We start from the raw sequence: 19,282 nt of genomic DNA on the forward strand, positions 1-19,282 counted from the left end.
CCTGGCCAGTCATTTACTGTTTCCACTGTTTCTGTAAAGTACCAGAAACCTGCAAGAAAAGGCTTATAGTTGGTGGCAGTTCTGCATGGCCTTGCACTTAGGGCAGCCCCACAGAATTGTCAAAAAAGGGTTTCTCTTGCATTCATAGTCAGTAAATCTTTTCTTATATCAACTCCTCTGCAGCAGGAGCTAACTTTTACTCCTGTAGATTATGCAGCAATCAGGTGTGTAATTGGTTGCAAAATAATGCAAGTTATGTTTCACAGCAGGTGAAGAAGTTGCATTAAGAAACTTCAATTTCAGTGAAATGCAAATGCCTGGGGAAAAAGGAGAAGTCTTTAAACCCCTGCCATGTTAGAGGTTTGCAGGTGCCCTCAAACAATGGATGCTAATTCTGGTAAACAGCTTATTGTCATGGATTCATAGAATAATAAAATGGTTTGGGCTGGAAGGGACTATTAAAGGTCACCTTGTCCAACCACCCTCTAGTGGGCAGGGTTATTTTCAACCAGATTAAGTTGCTCAGAGCCCTGTCCAACCTCACTTTGAATGTTTTCATCTCTTGGCAACCCATTCCAGTGTTTCAGCACCCTCTTTATAGAAATTTCTTCCTAATATCTAGCCTTAATCTTCTCTTTTTCAGTTTAAAACCATTACCCTTTGTCCTGTCACTACAGCCCCTGCTAAAAAATTTGTCCCCAAACAATAATCCCCAGCTGTAGGTGCTGAACAGTTCATTGTCATAGGTATTACTGTCCACAAAGTGCAATGCAATTTAGAGAAATATTATAATTCATTCATATCTAAATATGATAATTGAACCATAGATCCTGCTGCACAAGGCCAGAACCAATTTAGATGCAAAAAGCTGGTTAAGTGATGACAACTGGAACTAAACTGGAGTGACTCCTCTAATTAACAGGTTTTTCCTTGCCTGAATTCGTGCCTGTCATGCCAGCTTAGCTCCAGTCAGAAGGGCTGCATAGATATCAAGTGAGGAAGACCATTTTCACAGGAGGAACTGAACCATCTGCTGTTGTTCCTAATCCAGCAGAGCCTTTGAACTGCTGTGTGTATAATTGCTGTGGGTCTATTTGTCTCCACCACTATTCCATAGATTTTTACATGATTATTTTCAAGCTGCTGTTCTTTCACCTTTCCTTTTTGCGATGACATCTGAATCAATATTTAGCTGTGGTCTGCTGTGTGTAATTACTCTGGGTTGATTATATTGCTAGTTGCAAGGAGGAAAAGCATCCCTGTGCCCCTTCCTAATGTCTAGAGAAGCCCTATTTAAGTCTGTTGAGGGATATTCAGGCAGCTTTTTACATGGTCTTCACATTCTGGGAAAACAAGAGTTTCAGAATTATGAGATCCTCCCCCCCTCCTGTTTTCCAGTGTAAGGATATGAATTCTTTAAGGAACCCCCAGTAAGACACATTACATATACAATGAATACTTGGACAGGTTAATGTTGTTGGGGATCCTCATTCACATCTCCCCCCCAATCCATTTTATTAAAAAAATTCAACTGGAAAAGTGTGTTTGTTCTTTGCTTTGATGCTCTGCTCTTTGGAAACAGTGGCAATAGTGTCCTGTTTTCATTTTTGCACATCCTTGTAATTTCCTGTGGCATCAGTGGACTTAACATATTTGATCCTCATTTACCAAAGGGAATCTTTGGCACAGTCAGTGTTCCAGGTTCTGCAGAGGACAGTTGTGTCCCATCCCTTCTCAGCATTCTTGGTTTTCACTGTGTTTTCATCAGTGGCAGCAAAGCAAGAGATTAAAGATAACTGAGGATGCTACAATAAATGTTACTGAAAAGTTATATAGGTGATTTTATTGTAATAAGATGTTGCTCTTTTGGTGGGCATGAAAGATTTCAGAGGAAAAAATAAAATTTAGTATTTGCTGTAGAGTTTTACCAATAAATCAGAAAAAATGTTACAGCTCTTTCATCCAAAAATGAGACAGAGGATGATGTAGTGTTTAAGGCATTACCCCTGGTGGGGACACTCTGCCATAGGCTTCTGCTGTGGTTTCATATACATCAGTTTGGTTTCAGGTTAAGTTACAGCAATATATATTTCTACCCTACAATGGACTTACAGAATTACTATATTAAATGTTGCTGGTGTTCACATTCTGCATTATGGAAACTGAGTCTATACCCACAAGAAATGCATCTGTCAGTGGGCTTGCTACCTTAGAGCAATTTGTATCTTGTATGCTTGCACTCCATGGCAAGTACTCAATTTGCCTCCTTTATTAACTATTGTTATAAGCTAGTGCAGATGCATAAAGTGCAAAAATCTTAACAGTGCAATACTCCAGGGTCAGTTCCACTGAAAAGAATTTCCTCCTGTTACAGAGATCTAAACTGTTAATATTCCTGTTATTTCAATTGGACTTTGGATAGTGAACCTATATCCTTTGTTAAGGGAATTTTCTGCTTTGGAGATCTAACAGCTGGAAGTATCTCCTTTAGGTGTGTGAGTAAGGGTTTCTGGCATCTTACAAAACCAAGGCTGGTAAATGATGTCTATTGGAATAAGTGTTTATGAAACATCCTGTTCTTGTAGAGCTGCTGTTTTGTGCTATGAAATTAATTACCTTTTCCTCTCCATAGCAGCAGTCACTGGTGAGTGCATGATTCAGTGGCAGATGTCAGGATGCTGGGAGCAGGACCTCATTGGTGGTCGTGGTCTCTCCTTCAGAAGAAACTGTAATTCATAAGAGCCATGAGAAAGTTTAAGGAAGAATTCTGATAGCTCTGTTCTTCAGCTGTGGGAGTAGATGTTGATGGTTTGTACTAATTAACATTACATTAAAGAGGAATATTACACTGAGATCAGATGTCTACCTCAAAGAACCCTGAATACCAGCTGCCCATTTCTTTAATCTGACAAGTAATCCGTGTGTTCTCCTGAGGTAGATGTTAGTTCTATAACACAGAAAATATTTAAAATTAAACCCTCTATCATCTCATATTAAATAATCTAATTTATAGCTATGCCCTACATAACTGTCAGTGATAGGTTACAGAATACAAGATACAGAACTTAAAAGCAGAATCAGAGTTCCATACTAAATGGTACATTTACTGATAGGTTCTTTAATATACCAAGGCAGTTATAAATTAAAATAACCCCATTAGAATCTAGGCTAGAAAGTTCAAGCAGACTTGATTCTCTTTGTTGAGCTGAAATAAATCCTTTTTTCTTCCCTGAAGAAGAGAAAATAGGATGGCATGTTTTTGTTGAAACATATTTTTTAAACTCCAGAATCATGATAATTGCTTATTTGGTTGGACTCTGGCAGATTCTAGGTGTGATTAGAATCTGTACATGTTGTGGTCTTGACTGCTTACAGAAGACAAATGGAAATGCAATGTGTTTTTAATGATGCAGCTTCAAAAATGTAGAGAAGCTTGTAGAAACCTGAAAAGAATATTAACTTACTTAAGGACTTAAGCTGGCAGAAACAAGAACAAAAATTTCATCCGTGCCTATTTTAAAAGGTTAAAAAATGGTCTCAATGTCACTCAATTCAGTCATTACCCATATAGCCTGTCATATGTGACTTTATCTCATATATCAGTATTGCCAGTTTTGGATTGTCTCTAAAGAAACTGGAAGACATAGAATCTTACAAATTCTTCTACTTTCCAAAGGGAGCCTTAACATTTCTTAGAGGAAAGGTCTCCAGACCTTTCTGAATACTGTAGACACACCACAAATGTGATTTAGTATGAGTGATAATCTTAGAAACTACAGGCTATATGTAGGCTTTATAGAACATGAATAACAGCTAAATAATATTACTTGCAGCAGATCCATATTTTCACTAGAAATTCTTTTGCTTCTGATGTATCTATAGAAGTTATTTTTATTGCCTTTCATGTCTCTCATTGAATTCAGCTCCAGATGAGCTTTTGCTCTCCTAACCCTGTCCATGCAAAATGAGACAATCAAGGTCTCTGTGTTCCTCCCAGTTCACCTGTTCCTACCTCTACCTTTTTATACTCCTTTTGTAATTTTTTGAGTTGTGTTAGGAGCAATGTGCTTATAACTGCAGGCCTCCTGTCTCTATTGCTTGGTTTTGTACACAGCACGATGGACCATTTGTAAAGTCCACCTTGGAGGAAGTGATACTTGAAAATCCAGCAACTTTCCTAGACCTCTTTTCTATCCAGAAAGCATCTCCCTTTGTCAGCTCCTTGGTCACCTATGTAAGGAAGTTGTCATCAGTGCTCCCTACAGACCTCTTGTGCTTATGCAGAGCTTGTTGTGCCTCCAGCAGATAGAGGAAGGACAACATGACAACAACCGTAATCTGAGTTTCTTCCTGTCAAATGAAGAATACCTTATCTACTTCTTCCTGACCAGTAAGTCAGTAGCAGATGTCCACTACACCACCACCAACATTGGTTTGCCTGCTAATCCTGACCTATAAGCTTCATGCACCATCAGGCAGAGCTTTGAGCATCTCTGCTGCTCTCTCATGTAGAGAAACTTCCCCTGTGCAGCATCCCAGCTCATCCTTCCTAAAGAGCTTGTATCCATCCCTCACAGCACTACAGTCCTAAGAGCTGTCCCACAACATCTCCGTGATCCTATTGCAATCGTAACTCTACAACTTCACACAAACCTTAATTCCTCCTGTTTATTCCCCATGCTTTTTGTGTTAGTGTGCAGGCACAGAGAGGCACCCAGCTGTGATGGTTTTCCAGGAAAAGCATGAAAGAGGTTGTGTGCTCAGCTTCTCCTTCCTTTTGAGCATTGCCTGAGCTGGGCCACCTTCAGCCCTGTTTTCCAGAGTCTCTCTTGTCCACATCTTGCTCTTCTTGCCAGCATGGGCTACAGCTTCCTTGTCTGAGTGTTGGCCATCATCTCCCACACCTGTTGTTCTGGGTTTAAATTTCTCTTCCCCAGGCAGAACACAGCTCCCAGAACAAGAGACCTAAATCTGGTTGGTAGCTGCCAGTCTGTCAGCAGTGCACAAACCTTCCTTGCACTGCCTGGAGTCACCAACTTCCAGCCTTCACCTTCACAGGGATCTTTATTTACCAGCCCAATCAGCTTAGATTCTGCCTGCCCCTCCTTGTGTGCATGGGCCCAGAGAAGATATTCCAACCTGCTTTTAGACAGCTCTGATGTTGCCGAGACTTCTGATGTTCTGCTTCTTTACCAGCTCCAGCCATGCCCACCTTCTGCAGGCAAGCTGAGCATCTCCCCATCTTCAGAGGGAAGTCACCCCCAGACCTGGAGAGCTGAATCCTCTCTCAAGAGCTCTTAAATGGAACCTTGACTAGGTTAATAGAAATAGAAAATAGTTGTTTATTAAAGAGACACAGGAATGCTTTTCCAGTCTCTCTGACTTAGCCTCTTTGTTGATCGTATGCAATGAAAGCAAAATTAAGTTCTTAATGCTTGTTTTACAAGGGATATGAGCAATTTCCAAGATTCCCAACTACAATGATTTACAATTTACAAGTGGTGACTCTTCTGCTCTTACTTCCCTAGGTCTGTAATCAAAACCACTGAAGGCAGCAGATTTTTTATATGTCTTTTACAATAACTCTAATGCTTTTCCTTTGCTGAATCAATTATATTCCTTTCCTTTATATCAATTATATTCCTTTCTTTGCATCCATTTCCATGCAGTTAACCTCTAATGGCACTGATATCAGATGTGTACAAGCCTTCAGTCTCTAATGAGAAGCCTTGAACACTGGTTTTGATGAGTTTATGGATCAGCACAGTTCTTACATGCATCAATCTGTACCATCTGTACCAATTCTCTGGTTTTAGTGGTCCCCTGGGGTAGTTCCAGCTTCTCTGTCCTGAAAGCCTTCCTGCAGAATCATTTGAAAACTGGTGTAACCCCCACTTTGGTCTAAATGCCACCTTTGCCCATCTCTGGCCAGGGAAAAGTTGAATTAAAATGAGCTTTATCTATTTGTTCTGTACCTTCAGGAACTGCTGTGTCTGCTAAATCCATGTCTCAGGAAGGAGTTAGTTCTTACTTTGAATTAAAGCAGAGATAATCCCTGAGTGGAAAAACTGAAACTGTAGCCTCTTCTGTCAATAATTTATCAAGATGTGATTCTCTGCAATGTCTTGATCTATGGAAGAGTTTCATTGCTTTGTTGCTGGTTTTTATAATGAAATTTTGGTTTTGTAAAGAAAAAAAGTTGATTTAAGAAAATCTTTATCTCAGTCCTCCATCAAAATTGTTATCTGTCTGTTTCCCAAATTGCAGACATGAAATATTTGTTGGAGAGAATGACAATATTTTGATAATGTTTTGTCTTAGTTTTTTTTCCCCACCTGCTATTAAGCTAAATTTAAGTGTTAAGAAGAAAAAGCTAATTAAAATATTAGCTCATATTATGTAAGCTCACTGGTGAGGAGACATTTATCTTTTTACCTTTTTTTTTTAGGAATTGATAAGAGTTGGCATAATCATGCATTAAGATCAACACTCATGACAGAGTGAACTAATGGAAGCTATTTGAACATCAAAGTTTGTATTTGATGAATTTCAAAAGAAGAAATATTTGCTAAATAATGCATAGTCAATCAGCAACAAGCTTTAGAACTGTTTTTTTAATTAATTACATATTTCTGTGATGCAGTTGATGTAAAAATTATAACTGCAAAATGCCAAGACCTTTCCAATACGATGCACATCAGATTTCCTTGATATGCCAATGTGAAAACCCAATTAGAGCTGCTTCAAGATGCTGCATGGACAAGGACAGGCATGCTAATTCTGCATAGTAAGGACAAGTTTCAACTTGGACAAGCCAGCAGGGAATCTTAAAAGTTTTTAATTTTCACTGTCCTCATACTCCAGGTTTCATATGTTGAAGGAAAAACCCAAGTGGCTTGACAAGGGCTCTCTCCATAGTATTAGGGTGTCATTAATGAGCACCAGGGGAGAAAAGGAGGGGAGAAAGGAGAGGTCTTTCTGTGTGTGTGTTTTCAAGAAGAGCTTGATCATGCTTAAAACTATTTGTGTTTATGAGCTGACATTTAAAAACCCTGTTTACATGCTGTGACTATTACAGACCTCAACTGGTCACTTAGTGCAGCAATGAAGAGGTTAATCCTTTTCTACTTCTTGGACATACTGAGAAGCTAAATGTTTGTATCTTCCTGAGGCTTTCAGACCAACATGCAGTGGCAATGTGCAATAGCAGCTGTACAGAGCAGGTCACACAGACAACAGCTATTTTTTCTTTTTTATTCATTAAAAGGGATTTTACAGTAGCCATGGGTCTGCTTTCGCAGAAGTGTGAGTTTCAGTGAGTATCATGTTGAAGCTGACCTTGATTCTACCAATGAACACATCATCTAAACATGTGGTTCAGGGCAGGACCATGAACATTTTGGATCTCCTCTCTCCCAGTCTTCACAAGCTTATAATAGTCTACCTGATGGGAAATAATTATAGTAAGAGAGATTTTATGGTTAAAGCTGGAACAGAACTCAGGCTACCTATTTCACTTGTGGTCTTGCCAGTCTTCCTGTGGAATGTTTAAAATAGGATTTTCTTCTTAAACCCAGGTTCCTAGAGCACCTTAGCTGACTACTCTTATATGTGTGTGATGCTACTCTGTTAAAGAGTAGATGTTTCCCTTATGTCCTGTACCATACCTGCCACAGGTTTTAGACACCTGAAGGGGCTAAAACTGGCTCCAGGTGTCTATGTTTAGACAACTGAGTCTTGTCTTCAGTGTCCCTGTCTCTCCTTTTTTCAGATGTTTAATGGGGCCAATAGTATTTCTCTGTACATTAAAATGATATGGTCTTGGGGTAGGGACTGTCTTGTCTGTGTGTTTATTCAGCATCTACAGCAGTGAAGTCCTTGGGTAATTATGTTTATACAGATACTTCCAACTGATTCTGCAAAATACAGTACTATCTGAGGGATGCACTGAGTTATAAAATGAATCTGTTGGTTTATTTATTCTGCAGAATGTGACCTCAGGTAAACTTGTTTGCCAGCAATAAAGATTTCTACAAGAGGAGAAAAAAACTGAAGATGTTTTTTACATTAAAAACATTTTTAAAATATAGTACTTTTTGTGAGATGAGGAACAGTAACATGTTGATTTGCAGTTATAGTTCCCCAGTCACTGACTCCTCCATTTTGTGACTGGTTTTTTCAGCCTCCAGGGAAATTTGGACTAATTTAGAATTTAAAACAGTTCCCAGGCAAGACTTTGTGCCCATCTATAAATAAAGGCCAGCTCTAGTTGATAACATTCTCCATGTTTTGGCCAACCTTTGCATGTTGATTGCCTTCTGAAAGTTAAATCCCGTGGGCTGGCTTTGCATTATGGAAGGCTGAATTCTAATGTGTAGGAAGCACTCACGATTCTACAATTTAAAGTAATAAGTATCTAGACATTAACTTCATTCTTGGAGGTGCTGAATTTGAGCAGTGTCACTCATTCAGTTGACAAGTTCTGCATGTTAGAAATGATGGGATAAAGAGATCATAAACTTGGAATGCCACCCTGCAGCTGAAAAATAATAGAAGCAGTAAAAATGCAAATTAATGTGTATGAATTTATTTTCTCTTTGTGAAGAAACAGAGACTTCACTCAGCACTTTGGCTAGAAGAAAGCTGGGTTGAACAATAATAAAAGGAGGTATAATGTTCATCTGATCAAAGTATTTAGTAACCGTGACTTGCAGTGGTCTTAAAGAGGTTATTTTCATAAGATTCTTGAAAAGGCCCATAAATTAATCCATGTAAAAGTCCCAGTATTTTAATTACTGCAGCATAATTACTTAATACCACTCTGGGTCAGTTTGGTAAAGAACGTAATTTCAGAAGCCCTTAAGCAGTTGTAAAAACATTTTAAATTAATCCTTCTTAAGTCAATCAATGTTGTTAAGGCTCTTGTATGTTTTAAGTGAATTAAGTTTCTTTTGTTGGTAGCTTAAACATTTACCTTACTGTATAAATTTATTTTACCAGATAAGTATTTAATCTTTGACTTAAAGTTCACCTCCTGTCTGAGGCCTGTGTTCCAACAAGTCAAATATTTTTTGTCCAATATTAGTTTTGCCACACAAGGATGTCACATGGTTTTTAGTGATTAATTCAAATGCAAATTGCACACAGGTAGAAATTTCTTCCCATCCCACTTGAGTTAGTGGTGTTGATACCTGAGGCTAAAGAGGTTTTAGCTTATGTTGAAATTGTCAGGTGACATCCTGAGCCACATAAAGCCAACAGCAAAATCCCCATTGATTTTTATTACCTTGGGATTAAGTAGATGCATTGAAAATACAAAAACTTCTTCTTAGTTCCCGTGGCATTCCAGTTATCTTTGCTATACATTTCATTTTTTGAGCAGCTGTGATCACATCCCTCAGGAGAAGAATGATGTTCTGCTCCTCTGTTATATCCATAATTCTGATTTCTGTAGGAAAAATATTTTTATATACTTTTAAACAGCTTTCTTCTAGGTTTGATTGGTTTCCCTGTTGTTTTAGACAAAAAAAAAAAAAAAAAAAAGGAGAAAACATCCTTTTCCTTTTCTTCTGTTTTCTCACGATAATCTTGTAGAGGTTATGCTTTCCATTTGTATTCTATAGAATTAGCAACTTCAGATTCTTCAATCTATATATGCATGTTTCTAGTCTTCTTACTTCTTTCCTCTGTATGAATATGTGTTGAATGTGTCATGATGCAAATGGCCATGGTATTTCATGGGTCTATCTCCCTGACATAGCACAGGTTTGTTTTCCACGACATTAGTTGTGCTCAGTGTTGCCCTTTATGTGCTGTCCATGATAACAGGCTTATAAATGACAAGAATGCTGGGGATAAAGTCTTGCTGAAATATGCACACCAAAAGGGAAAGCACCATAAATTTAGGGGCTGGTCTTGGTCTTCTGTACAGAGATGAATAAAACTGTACTTGGCTCCTTCTGTTGTCATTTTGCATTCATCTAGAACTGCTACGTAAATCAAGCATAAAAAAATTTGTGAGAGTGATTTTTCATTGTTTTTCTTTACTGAAACTTCTTCTCTAATTAGCTGAAAGGATTGTGATCACTTGATAGAAAGCACTCTTTGATATCATAAAAAATGATACCATAAAAATATGGGCATATAGCTATTTCATAACATCATCTAATATCTTTCTAACCTAGAATGTGAAGTAATCCAAAGACATTTCTTTTTGATGAATAACAGAAGTTCAAAAGCTTTTTCTTAATTTATAAGATATATTACAAGAAGTCTTCCTTGTGCTGCTTCAGTTATCTTTTATCTTGATTATGGTTGACATTTTTAGGGTACAAGGCACTGCAGTTAGGAAGATAATTTTAAATTCTCTATGAGGTGCTGCAGTTTCACTCTGAATTATATGGGAGACAGCTTGAAATCAGAGCACTATATTATTTTTCCATTGCAGCTACTGGATAGTTCATGCAGCCTGATTAGTCTGATGAAGCTCTGAAAGACAAACAAGTGAAGACAGAAAACATTGCAATGATTTGCAAAGCAAAGGGCAGGAACAAGTTGTCAAGCCACCTTCTTTATTTTTCCTGTAAATAATTCATTTGAATCTTAATTCAGTACAAAATATTTCAAAACCTTCATTTGCTGGAAGAATTTCAGCTAGGGAAAGATTGTGTTTCTTGAAAAGGAGGCTGAGGGGAGGAAATGGTCTCAAAGTGTACCTGGGGAGGGTTTAGATTAGATATTAGAAGAAACTTCTTCACTGAAAGGGTAATTAAACACTGGAATAGGCTGCTCAGGGAGGTGGTTGAATCACCATCCCTGGAGGTGTTAAAAATCCATAGAAATGTGGTGCCTAGGGACATGGTTTGAGCATTGGACTTGGTAGAGTTATGTTAATAGTTGGCAGTTAGATTATGCTTGGACTCAATGATATTAAAGGTCTTTTCCAAAAAAAATATCTCTGTGATTCTGTTATTCTGTGAATAACTCCACTTGCTTGTGTGCCTGCCACAGAAGTGATCCCACCCCCAGCACATTTATCTCTTGAACACAGACATTTGGATTTGTTTGGACCCAGAGTATCTTATTCTGCTTAGTCTTCCTGATTTTTATTTACATGTAAGCTTCAACAACCCTCTCATAAGCAGTCTAACCAACACATGAAATTCTTGGCATCCCTCATCTGGTTCCTCTGCTTTGTAAAATTCAAGGTAGGAAAGAGAATGTAGTATCTTCTGCAACATACTTTTTATTTTAAAAAAATATTAATTGGATTCAACTTTTCTTAGATTAAAAGGAATAAGAAGCTACAGTACCAGTCATACTTTGTACCTTTAGGGGAACTTGCTGTAATTGGTGCCAGAATTAAATTAGGAACTATACTTTCTTCTGGAATCTTTCCAGCTCATCTTAAGGTGAAACACATACCATAATAAGGTTTGAAACAGAATCTGAAAACAAATATTATTTCCAATTCTGTCTTTTCATGAGTAATATGAGAAATTAAATTGTGGGAAAGATACCTAATATTTATTCCTATATCTTCAAGTGTACCAAGGCCCATCATGTCTCCTTGTGTCCACTAAATTATTAACAGCTTGTCTTTCATTCTAAATGGCTTTCTGATACCATGGTTAGTAGGACTTTGCAGTCTGGATGGAGTTAAAAAATATCTTAAACACAAAAGCATGACTTTGAGCAGGATGCATTTCACTTTGGGGTGAGGAGGGGCAGGGTCTGTGTCATCAGTGGCAGCAAAACACAGAACAAAGCATTAAAGCATATGATAAAGACTTCTGCTATGGTACAATTTATTTTTTTAAGGCTCAAACATCTAAATAAATAACCTGATTAAAAAAAAAATTCTCATAGCAGTAGATCTAGCTACTTGCATGGAGTTAGGCTTAAATAAAAACAGGAGGCTTATTTGGTAATCTTATGGCAGGCTCCTTTTCTGACAACCTTCAATTGAAATTTCTATGATTAAAAAGAATTTTATATTTATAAATTCTCCAAGAAAAGAACAGCTGGGTGAGCAGGGATTTGTGGAAGCAGGCTTAGTTTCCTGATATCAGTTCTTGGTATGGGCCTTCCCTTGTCCTCCTGAGGAGCTGCAAGGTCCCATCACATTTTTAATTATGTAATAGTTCAGCAACAGGAATCCACTGGGTTTTTCAAACAGGATGGGGGAGTAATTTCCAAAGATGGTTGGAGGGTCACAGCAGCTGCATCCATGCTGGCAGGAATGTGAGAGCCCATGGGTGCCTTTGTCCCAGCCACCCTGGTTCCTTTCGGATGTCCTGGGGATGGGGCAGGGTGGGAGGTCCAGAACATTCCTTTAGGTCCTTGGAGCAGGTGCTCCCCAGCCAAAACACCAACCTCCTCCTGCTTTGTTGGCCATAGATAGCCCACTGTTCAAGAGCACACGTTGTCTTGTTGGATCTGCATTAAAAACCCAGATTCAGATTGGGTTAAGAGGCTGCCAGCTGTTTGAGAAAGCAGGAGCAGATGGAAACAAGCAAGAAGCCATTTCCAGTAGCCTGTTCAGTCACCACTGGACATCAACATCAGCTCTGCAAACTGCCACTGGGTCCCAGCCCACATTTTTCAAGCCCCTGAGAGGTGGTTTTCTTCATCTCATTCCCTCTGACTGTACTGTTCAATTACTGACATGGAGACAGGAGCGAGAAAAATAAAGCTTGTACCAGAGAACCAAGACTTCAGGTTGTGTTAAATTAGCATTTTTCTGTTAGTTGATGGCGTTGGAACCAGGCTGTGGAAATCCTTTTTTTGACAAGAGAGGCTATAAAAATGTGATACGTGATTTTGTACTGCCAATTATTGTAAAAGCAAAATGCAACATTTTATACTGGGGCCACTGCTTAATGCTGTTCTCTTTTTTCTTTTTCCCTTCAAATCAGATATTTATCTTTGAGAATAACATCTATTACTGTGCCCATGTGGGGAAACAAGCCATCCGAGTGGTCTCCACAGGAAAGGAAGGTGTTATTTTCAATGGGCTCAGCGACTGGCTATACGAAGGTAGGACATGACATTAAGGGCAGCAGTTAGCTATGAGTTTAAGTTACACTCTAGATTTACAGGACTGGGTGGAATCAGATGTTCAGGATTGCCTTTCTTGGGGCTGGTGGACCACAAAGCTGAAAATCTGCTATTCTAACAGTTGTCTGAAGTGCTGGACTGAAAATAATGTGAAATGATGTAAGAATTCTGTTTCCAGGCTGGTTTTCTTTCCCTTAGTCCAAAGGTAATAAATCACCAAGCTTTATTGAACAGAACTGCTTCATTATTTAATGGCACCTGCAATCACTCATAGACGTGCCAGTTTTCAAATCACAGAAAAGGACAGAAATGCATAGGGAAAGGGGTTTAATTACAAATGAAGCTTTTTTTACTTGATTGGTTATTTTCCACAGCACTAGGTAGGCCCTGAGAGCTGCCCAGATCTTGCTACCTAAATATTTTCTAAAAGCAGACAGGCCTTTGTCTGTAATTGGCTTCTTTCCCTTGAAAATGTGCTTGATGTGTAATCACTGGAGCACTGCTTCACCTTGGTCCTTTCAGCTGGCAAAAGGGGTCCTTTTGGGTGTCTGTGAGCACCTGCTTGCAAAATCATCTCACCTGCTCTCACTGGTTTAGGAAGTGATTGCAGCCATCCCCACTTCTTTTGGGGGAAGTTATAAGCTAATATAATATAATATAAGCTAATATTTTATCAGGATTAAAATTAATATATACAGATAAAGCATATATATATAACATGCATTCAGCCTCAACATGTATCCGTCCCTCTGTTGCTGTCTGATGCAGTTTATGATCACCAGGATTCTAGTTTTGGGACCTGGCAGTGTTTTTTTCCTATGACAGTTTCCCTTGGAAGTCACACTTCCTCCTGCAGGTTCCAGCACAGTCCCAAGCTGTTTTTTTATCTCTACAGAAAGTGTCCAGATCCATGTTAGCTGTACCCTGCTGGCTGCTCCCAGTTTTCTTTAGAATTCATGGAACACAATAGGATGCAAAATGCCCTTCGCCATTACTTGGCATAAAAATATGAAGCACTCCTTAAATTGCTCAATATCACAGCTCAGCTGGGGGCTGTTGTACTCAGAAATGAGAGAATTAAAATATTGTTTGCCACTTTCAGAGAAGCTGGTCCCATCAATCTGTGTACAAACTAATAAAAACATCACTGGGAAAATCTGAAAGCAGTTTAGTTTACTTTTGATATGGGTGCTTACACTGTACCACAGATTATTTGCAAGTGAATGTCCTTCTTGAGAAGCACTTAGTAACCAGAGGAGTAATTAAAAGGTTGCAAAATGCAATTCTCTTTACTTTTCTGTTATTTATTAATTTGTTGCTGAAGTAGTGGGCAGGCCTGTTGACTCTATAGGTGAAATGAGCATAACAATACCTATATTTTGCTGATAACTATCAGGTAGTACATAAGGTCTTCTTGTAGAGTCTTGCCTCCAGCCCCATGCTGGCAGGAGCTGATCAAGCCACTGAACTCCAAGCACACCAGCAAGCCCATGATGACACTTGGGTTTTGCTGACACAGATTTTTATTCAATTATGGGGCTGCTCAGGCAATTTCTTGGCTGACATTCACTTTCAGGTTTGTCCTTTATAATGAACTTTCTTGTGAACTTTATGTTAATGTACTGGGATAAGAAATGAAGCTATGATCAAATAAAGTCTGGATATACCAAGCCAGGTTCTGTATCCTCTCTGAGCAGCGTGTACAGAGCAGGACTGCTGAACCTGCTCTTCACAGAGAGTACATTTTGCAAAAATCTGGATATAGCATCCCTTTGGAAATGTCATTTTTTGTCCAAATACAGCCTGTATTGAAATAAAAGCTTTGCTTACTTCACAAGCAAGGTGTGGAAAGACTCAAAGGAAAACCGGAGGTATAAAGGTTCCCAAGTGATGGGGTGCAGAATCAAAAATCCAGTCCAGAGCTGGAAACCCTGTAGGCTGGGTTTCCTCTTCTGTACTATTTGACTTGTACAGTCCTTGTGGAGGTGAATCTGGGTTTGGAGTCAGGATTTGGGATTTGTGGTGGCAAATGCTTGAACAAGCTGTGGGGCCATGGGATGAGATGCATCTGCAGTGTTCAGACATCAGCTCCCTGAATGCATGGATGGGTGGAGGGGAATCCCAGGAGAAATGGAGTATTGCATGGTGGTAAATGGGTAAGGAAAACTGGGAGATGGATGACACCCTGCCACCCAGAGGCATTCAGGCATCATTGGCAGTAAGGCTGAAGTTTTCCCATTGCAGCAGCTGGGATGCTTTGCCTGCACACTGTTACCAGTGCCTTTATTTTTACAAATTCTCTCTTCATCTTGGGTACCTCGTCTTCAGCAGCATAAACTGAAACAAATTTTTAAATCCAAACTCACCTGATTGGAATTGCTTGATATCTCATTGGGGATGTTAATTTGCCATATCAGGGCTATTTTTCCTCCTCCCTTATTCCTGCTGACATTTGCAGGTGTGTCTTCCCCACCTCCCTAACAGAGCTGGGCGGGATGCTCAACCCCAGGTTTGTTTGCACTGCCACCCTCTCAGCGAGGAAACCAAGATGAAGACTGAGCATATGCCTAAATCTCATTCCATCTGTGCAGCCATCACAAGTAGACAGTCTGCAAAGGAGCTGTGAGGAATGCTGAACCAGGATCACAGGGTGTGATTCTCTCCTCTTCCTTCGTGTGCTCTTTTTGTTGCTGAAGTTCAGCAGCTCCAGCTGTGGCACCGAGCACCCCCACAGAGCCCCCGTGGCACTGGCACAGCTCACGAGCTGCTTCTCACTTTCCCTAAATGTAGCACATGCACACACACACCCTCCCCACACACAAACTTGTGGTTTTCTGTTTGAGGAAGCCAATTTTTAAAGTAATTTCTTATAATCAGCACTAGCAGATCAACAGATAGCCCCCCCCCAAGACTTTCCAAGAGGTGTTTGCACAGTGCCCTGTGCAGATGGCAGTCCCAGCAGTGTCACTGGTCAGGGCAACTCCTGATACTTGATATGAATGGCAGACCCAGAGGAAACACTTCTCTTCATAACGTGATGGCTTTTGTCACAACAGAATAGATGCACTGTACTATTAATCAGAGATTTTTACTAAGTCCGGAAGCAGAGCAGATCTAGAGTAGATTTGACAGGCTTTTTGCCCTGGAAACATGCAGAAGTTCATTTCAATTCAAGTTAAGCTCTGCTTTTGTAAATCTGCCAAAGGGGGGGAAATTTCTTCCAGGTATTTATGCTGATCTGTAGACTTTTGATAATATAGTGAAAAACATTTCAAATCAGTCAGAGTTTAATCTACTTAGTGCATTTAGCTGGAAGGTTATAGATTGATACATAGATTACTGTGATGTGAAAGCATAGATTAAACATAGCTTTTTTTACTAAAATAAGTAGTGACAATTTTTTCATAGTCTGACTTAACATTTTCAGAGCTATGCCTGATGGCTGCTTGTACTAAAGTGGAGTGATATCCTATAAAAGAAAGTTTAAAGTTCTGCAACTGCAACCAGCTAAGCATTTAAAAGCATAGCACTGGGAAAGAGTGTTATATAGTTCAGGTTTCTGTATGATTCTTGTTGGCTTGAGAATATGTTTTAGCAATAATAAGGCTTAAAGATAATTTTAAAACAAATGGCAGTATAGCATAAAGTACTTTCAAAGCGATGGATAATAGTATTTATATGTTCTTTATATATATAATAATATAATAAAAGTAATATTTTAGCAAGTAAAGTGTAGGTAAAATCCATTTCATTTAAGCCCTTCATTATTGCACTCTTCAAGAGGAGTGAATTCTGTCACAGTGAAATGAAAGTATTTTCATTTTCTATCAGGTCCCTGCTGAGACTGCTCAGATGTTGTGAGACAGCCATGGGCTCTGCCAGAGATCTCTGTGATCCTGCTAAGTGACAAAGAGAAGGTTGTGATGTTCTTGTGGTGCAGTTTGGATGGTCATTGGGTTTGGGACTGATGGGGATGGGGCAGGAGGACCTCCCTGTGTGCTGAACACTGCTGCTGGATCAGGGACATCGCAGCAGTGGAACTCAGGGTCCCTTCACGTGGCTCCACTGAGCAGGACAGGGATGTGGAGCAAGTCTGTGTTCACAGATAGAGGTACTTGAGGTCTGAAGAGCTCCTTAGCTTCTTAGCATGCTACTAAGCCTGTGCTCGGAGATCATAGGAGAGCAGGATGAGACACAGGGGGGTATGCTCTTGTCACTGGTAGAGGGATTGTCACCCCTAGACAGGCCTATCCCTCCCACGGAGTGTAAGGCTGATGTGTCCTCAGATGTAAGAGTAGTCCTTTAGATGTAAGAATAGTCCATTAGAAACTATTTACAACTTAGTCCGCAAGATGTATTTTTGGGTTCTAGGGACTTCTGTTGTGAAAGAAGAATTGCCCATAAGTTCCTCCCTCATTTGATGCCACTGTCACCATGATCAGACAGGTTTGTCCTGTGAGTCTAAAGATCACCTCAGAGTTTCCAGATTTAGTCTTGACACAGAGGCTGTGACACCCCATCTGGACATCTCATCTTCATGTCATCTAAAGCCACCTCTGGCACCAGCCCCAGCTCACAGGGCATGCATTTAAAAAGCACTATAAGATACACCTATTCCTTATTTTAAATTAAAACTCTACTCTGTTGAGCTCAACACACAGCAGTGCTGCTATGCTTTATTTTTGGCTAGGAAGGAAGAGGAGGACCGCAAAGAGACTCTTTTTCAGCTATGATTTTTATCTTATTAATCTTCCTTCTGCTTGCATTTACGTTATCACCAGCAGATCCTCTTCTGTGACTTTGCAGTGACACCTGGTGGGAGAGGCCAGGATGTCATCATCATTAAGACTGAAACTGCAGAATATTTTTGCTGCAAGATGTAGTAAAGGCTCCCAATTTCCTCTCACGTCCACTTCCCCGAAACTGAGCTTATGGGAACTCTACATTCAAAGCTACCAGCTGATTCATGCTAATAGTGGTTCTGTTCCTCTTCTGGACTTTATAAAGAGAGGCAAGAGAACACAGTAATAAAGAAAAATCTTTTCCATAATTTAATCAGCATCTCACAAAAAATCAGAGGGTATATTTAGAACATGTATGGTTGGTCTCTGAGGTGCAGTGCCTGGTAGCAGCTGCCAAGGCAAATAGCAGTTATTTTGAGCAGGATCTTTTACACTTGCAGTATTTCAAGCAAGCGAAGTAGATATATGTCAGGTTTAGAAGTATTATTCCAGGGACTCTGGAAGTGGTCTTAATACTGAAAAAATTCTAGATAAGTCTAGCTTATATATGTTAAGCTAGTTTATAATTGCTGAAATAGTGCCTTACATAATTTGTCTGTGTGTTCAATTTTTCATCGTCTAATATGAGGCTGCTGAACTTCTGCTTGGAAACAGAACCTTTGATGATCAAAATACACCTGAATTTGTAAAGGGACATTCATAATTAGGCTGGAAGGAAGTAACTCCTAAAATTCCTGTTCAGTGTCACCAAAGAAGGAGGTCAGATATTCTAATATTTCACAGTGTCAGACTAACCTTTCTCAGGAACTAGTAGCTCCAAGACCTGGTGGGAGAGGATGAGATGAGAATTATCCTGAGTCATCACTGAGTTTTTAAGATACTCTAGATAAATTCATCTCTTGCCAAAAGGATGCTGTAGCTGGGGCTCCAGACATTGAACAGGGCGAGCTGTAATAGGACAACAAATTATTCCTTCTTGACAAGATACGGGAAGAATCGCTGGGACATTTAATACAGATTGTAATTTGTTTTTAAGAACTATCACATTTTCAGTCACTAAGAAAAAATTTCTTAGACATGGATGAATTTGCAGTTCTACACATCTGCTGTGGGCTACAGGGGGACAGGGAAACACTTGTGCTGGAGTTTGTCCTCATATAGTGCCACAGATAACACCCCAAGTCTAAAAATCAATATTTTGTCCTCAGGTATGTGCTGATGTTATTCAGTGCTTTTAAGGAATTTGTTTATCATTTCTGTGCTTGTTCAGCTGAGGCATCAAAGCCAGTATGATGCTTCAGTGACATTGCCACCATTTTAAAATAGAAAACTTTCCTCTGTATTGGAGATTGGACATCATTCAGTGTTGCCCATTCAGTCCCTGCAGCTGCTGTGTAGCACTTGGGGCTTTACAATTCCCAGCAGCCATTGTTGAGCTCCCTGTTGAAAATGTAGGTGCCTAATTTTTGCTGCATCTTTAT

The 19,282-nt window shown here is 39.5% G+C and overlaps 1 protein-coding gene across 2 annotated transcripts in view; it reads left to right on the plus strand.

The window, feature by feature from the left end:
• Window positions 1-19,282, plus strand: part of DPP6 (dipeptidyl peptidase like 6) — a 387,177-nt gene that overhangs the window by 294,486 nt on the left and 73,409 nt on the right. For both annotated transcript variants that reach the window (XM_030444556.1, XM_030444557.1), the window contains exon 8: window positions 12,918-13,038. In XM_030444556.1, the coding sequence (XP_030300416.1) occupies window positions 12,918-13,038 (121 nt within the window). The remainder of the gene's footprint in view (window positions 1-12,917; window positions 13,039-19,282) is intronic.

This window comes from Calypte anna, chromosome 2 (genome assembly GCF_003957555.1).
Source record: "Calypte anna isolate BGI_N300 chromosome 2, bCalAnn1_v1.p, whole genome shotgun sequence".
NCBI classification, from domain to species: Eukaryota; Metazoa; Chordata; class Aves; order Apodiformes; family Trochilidae; genus Calypte; species Calypte anna.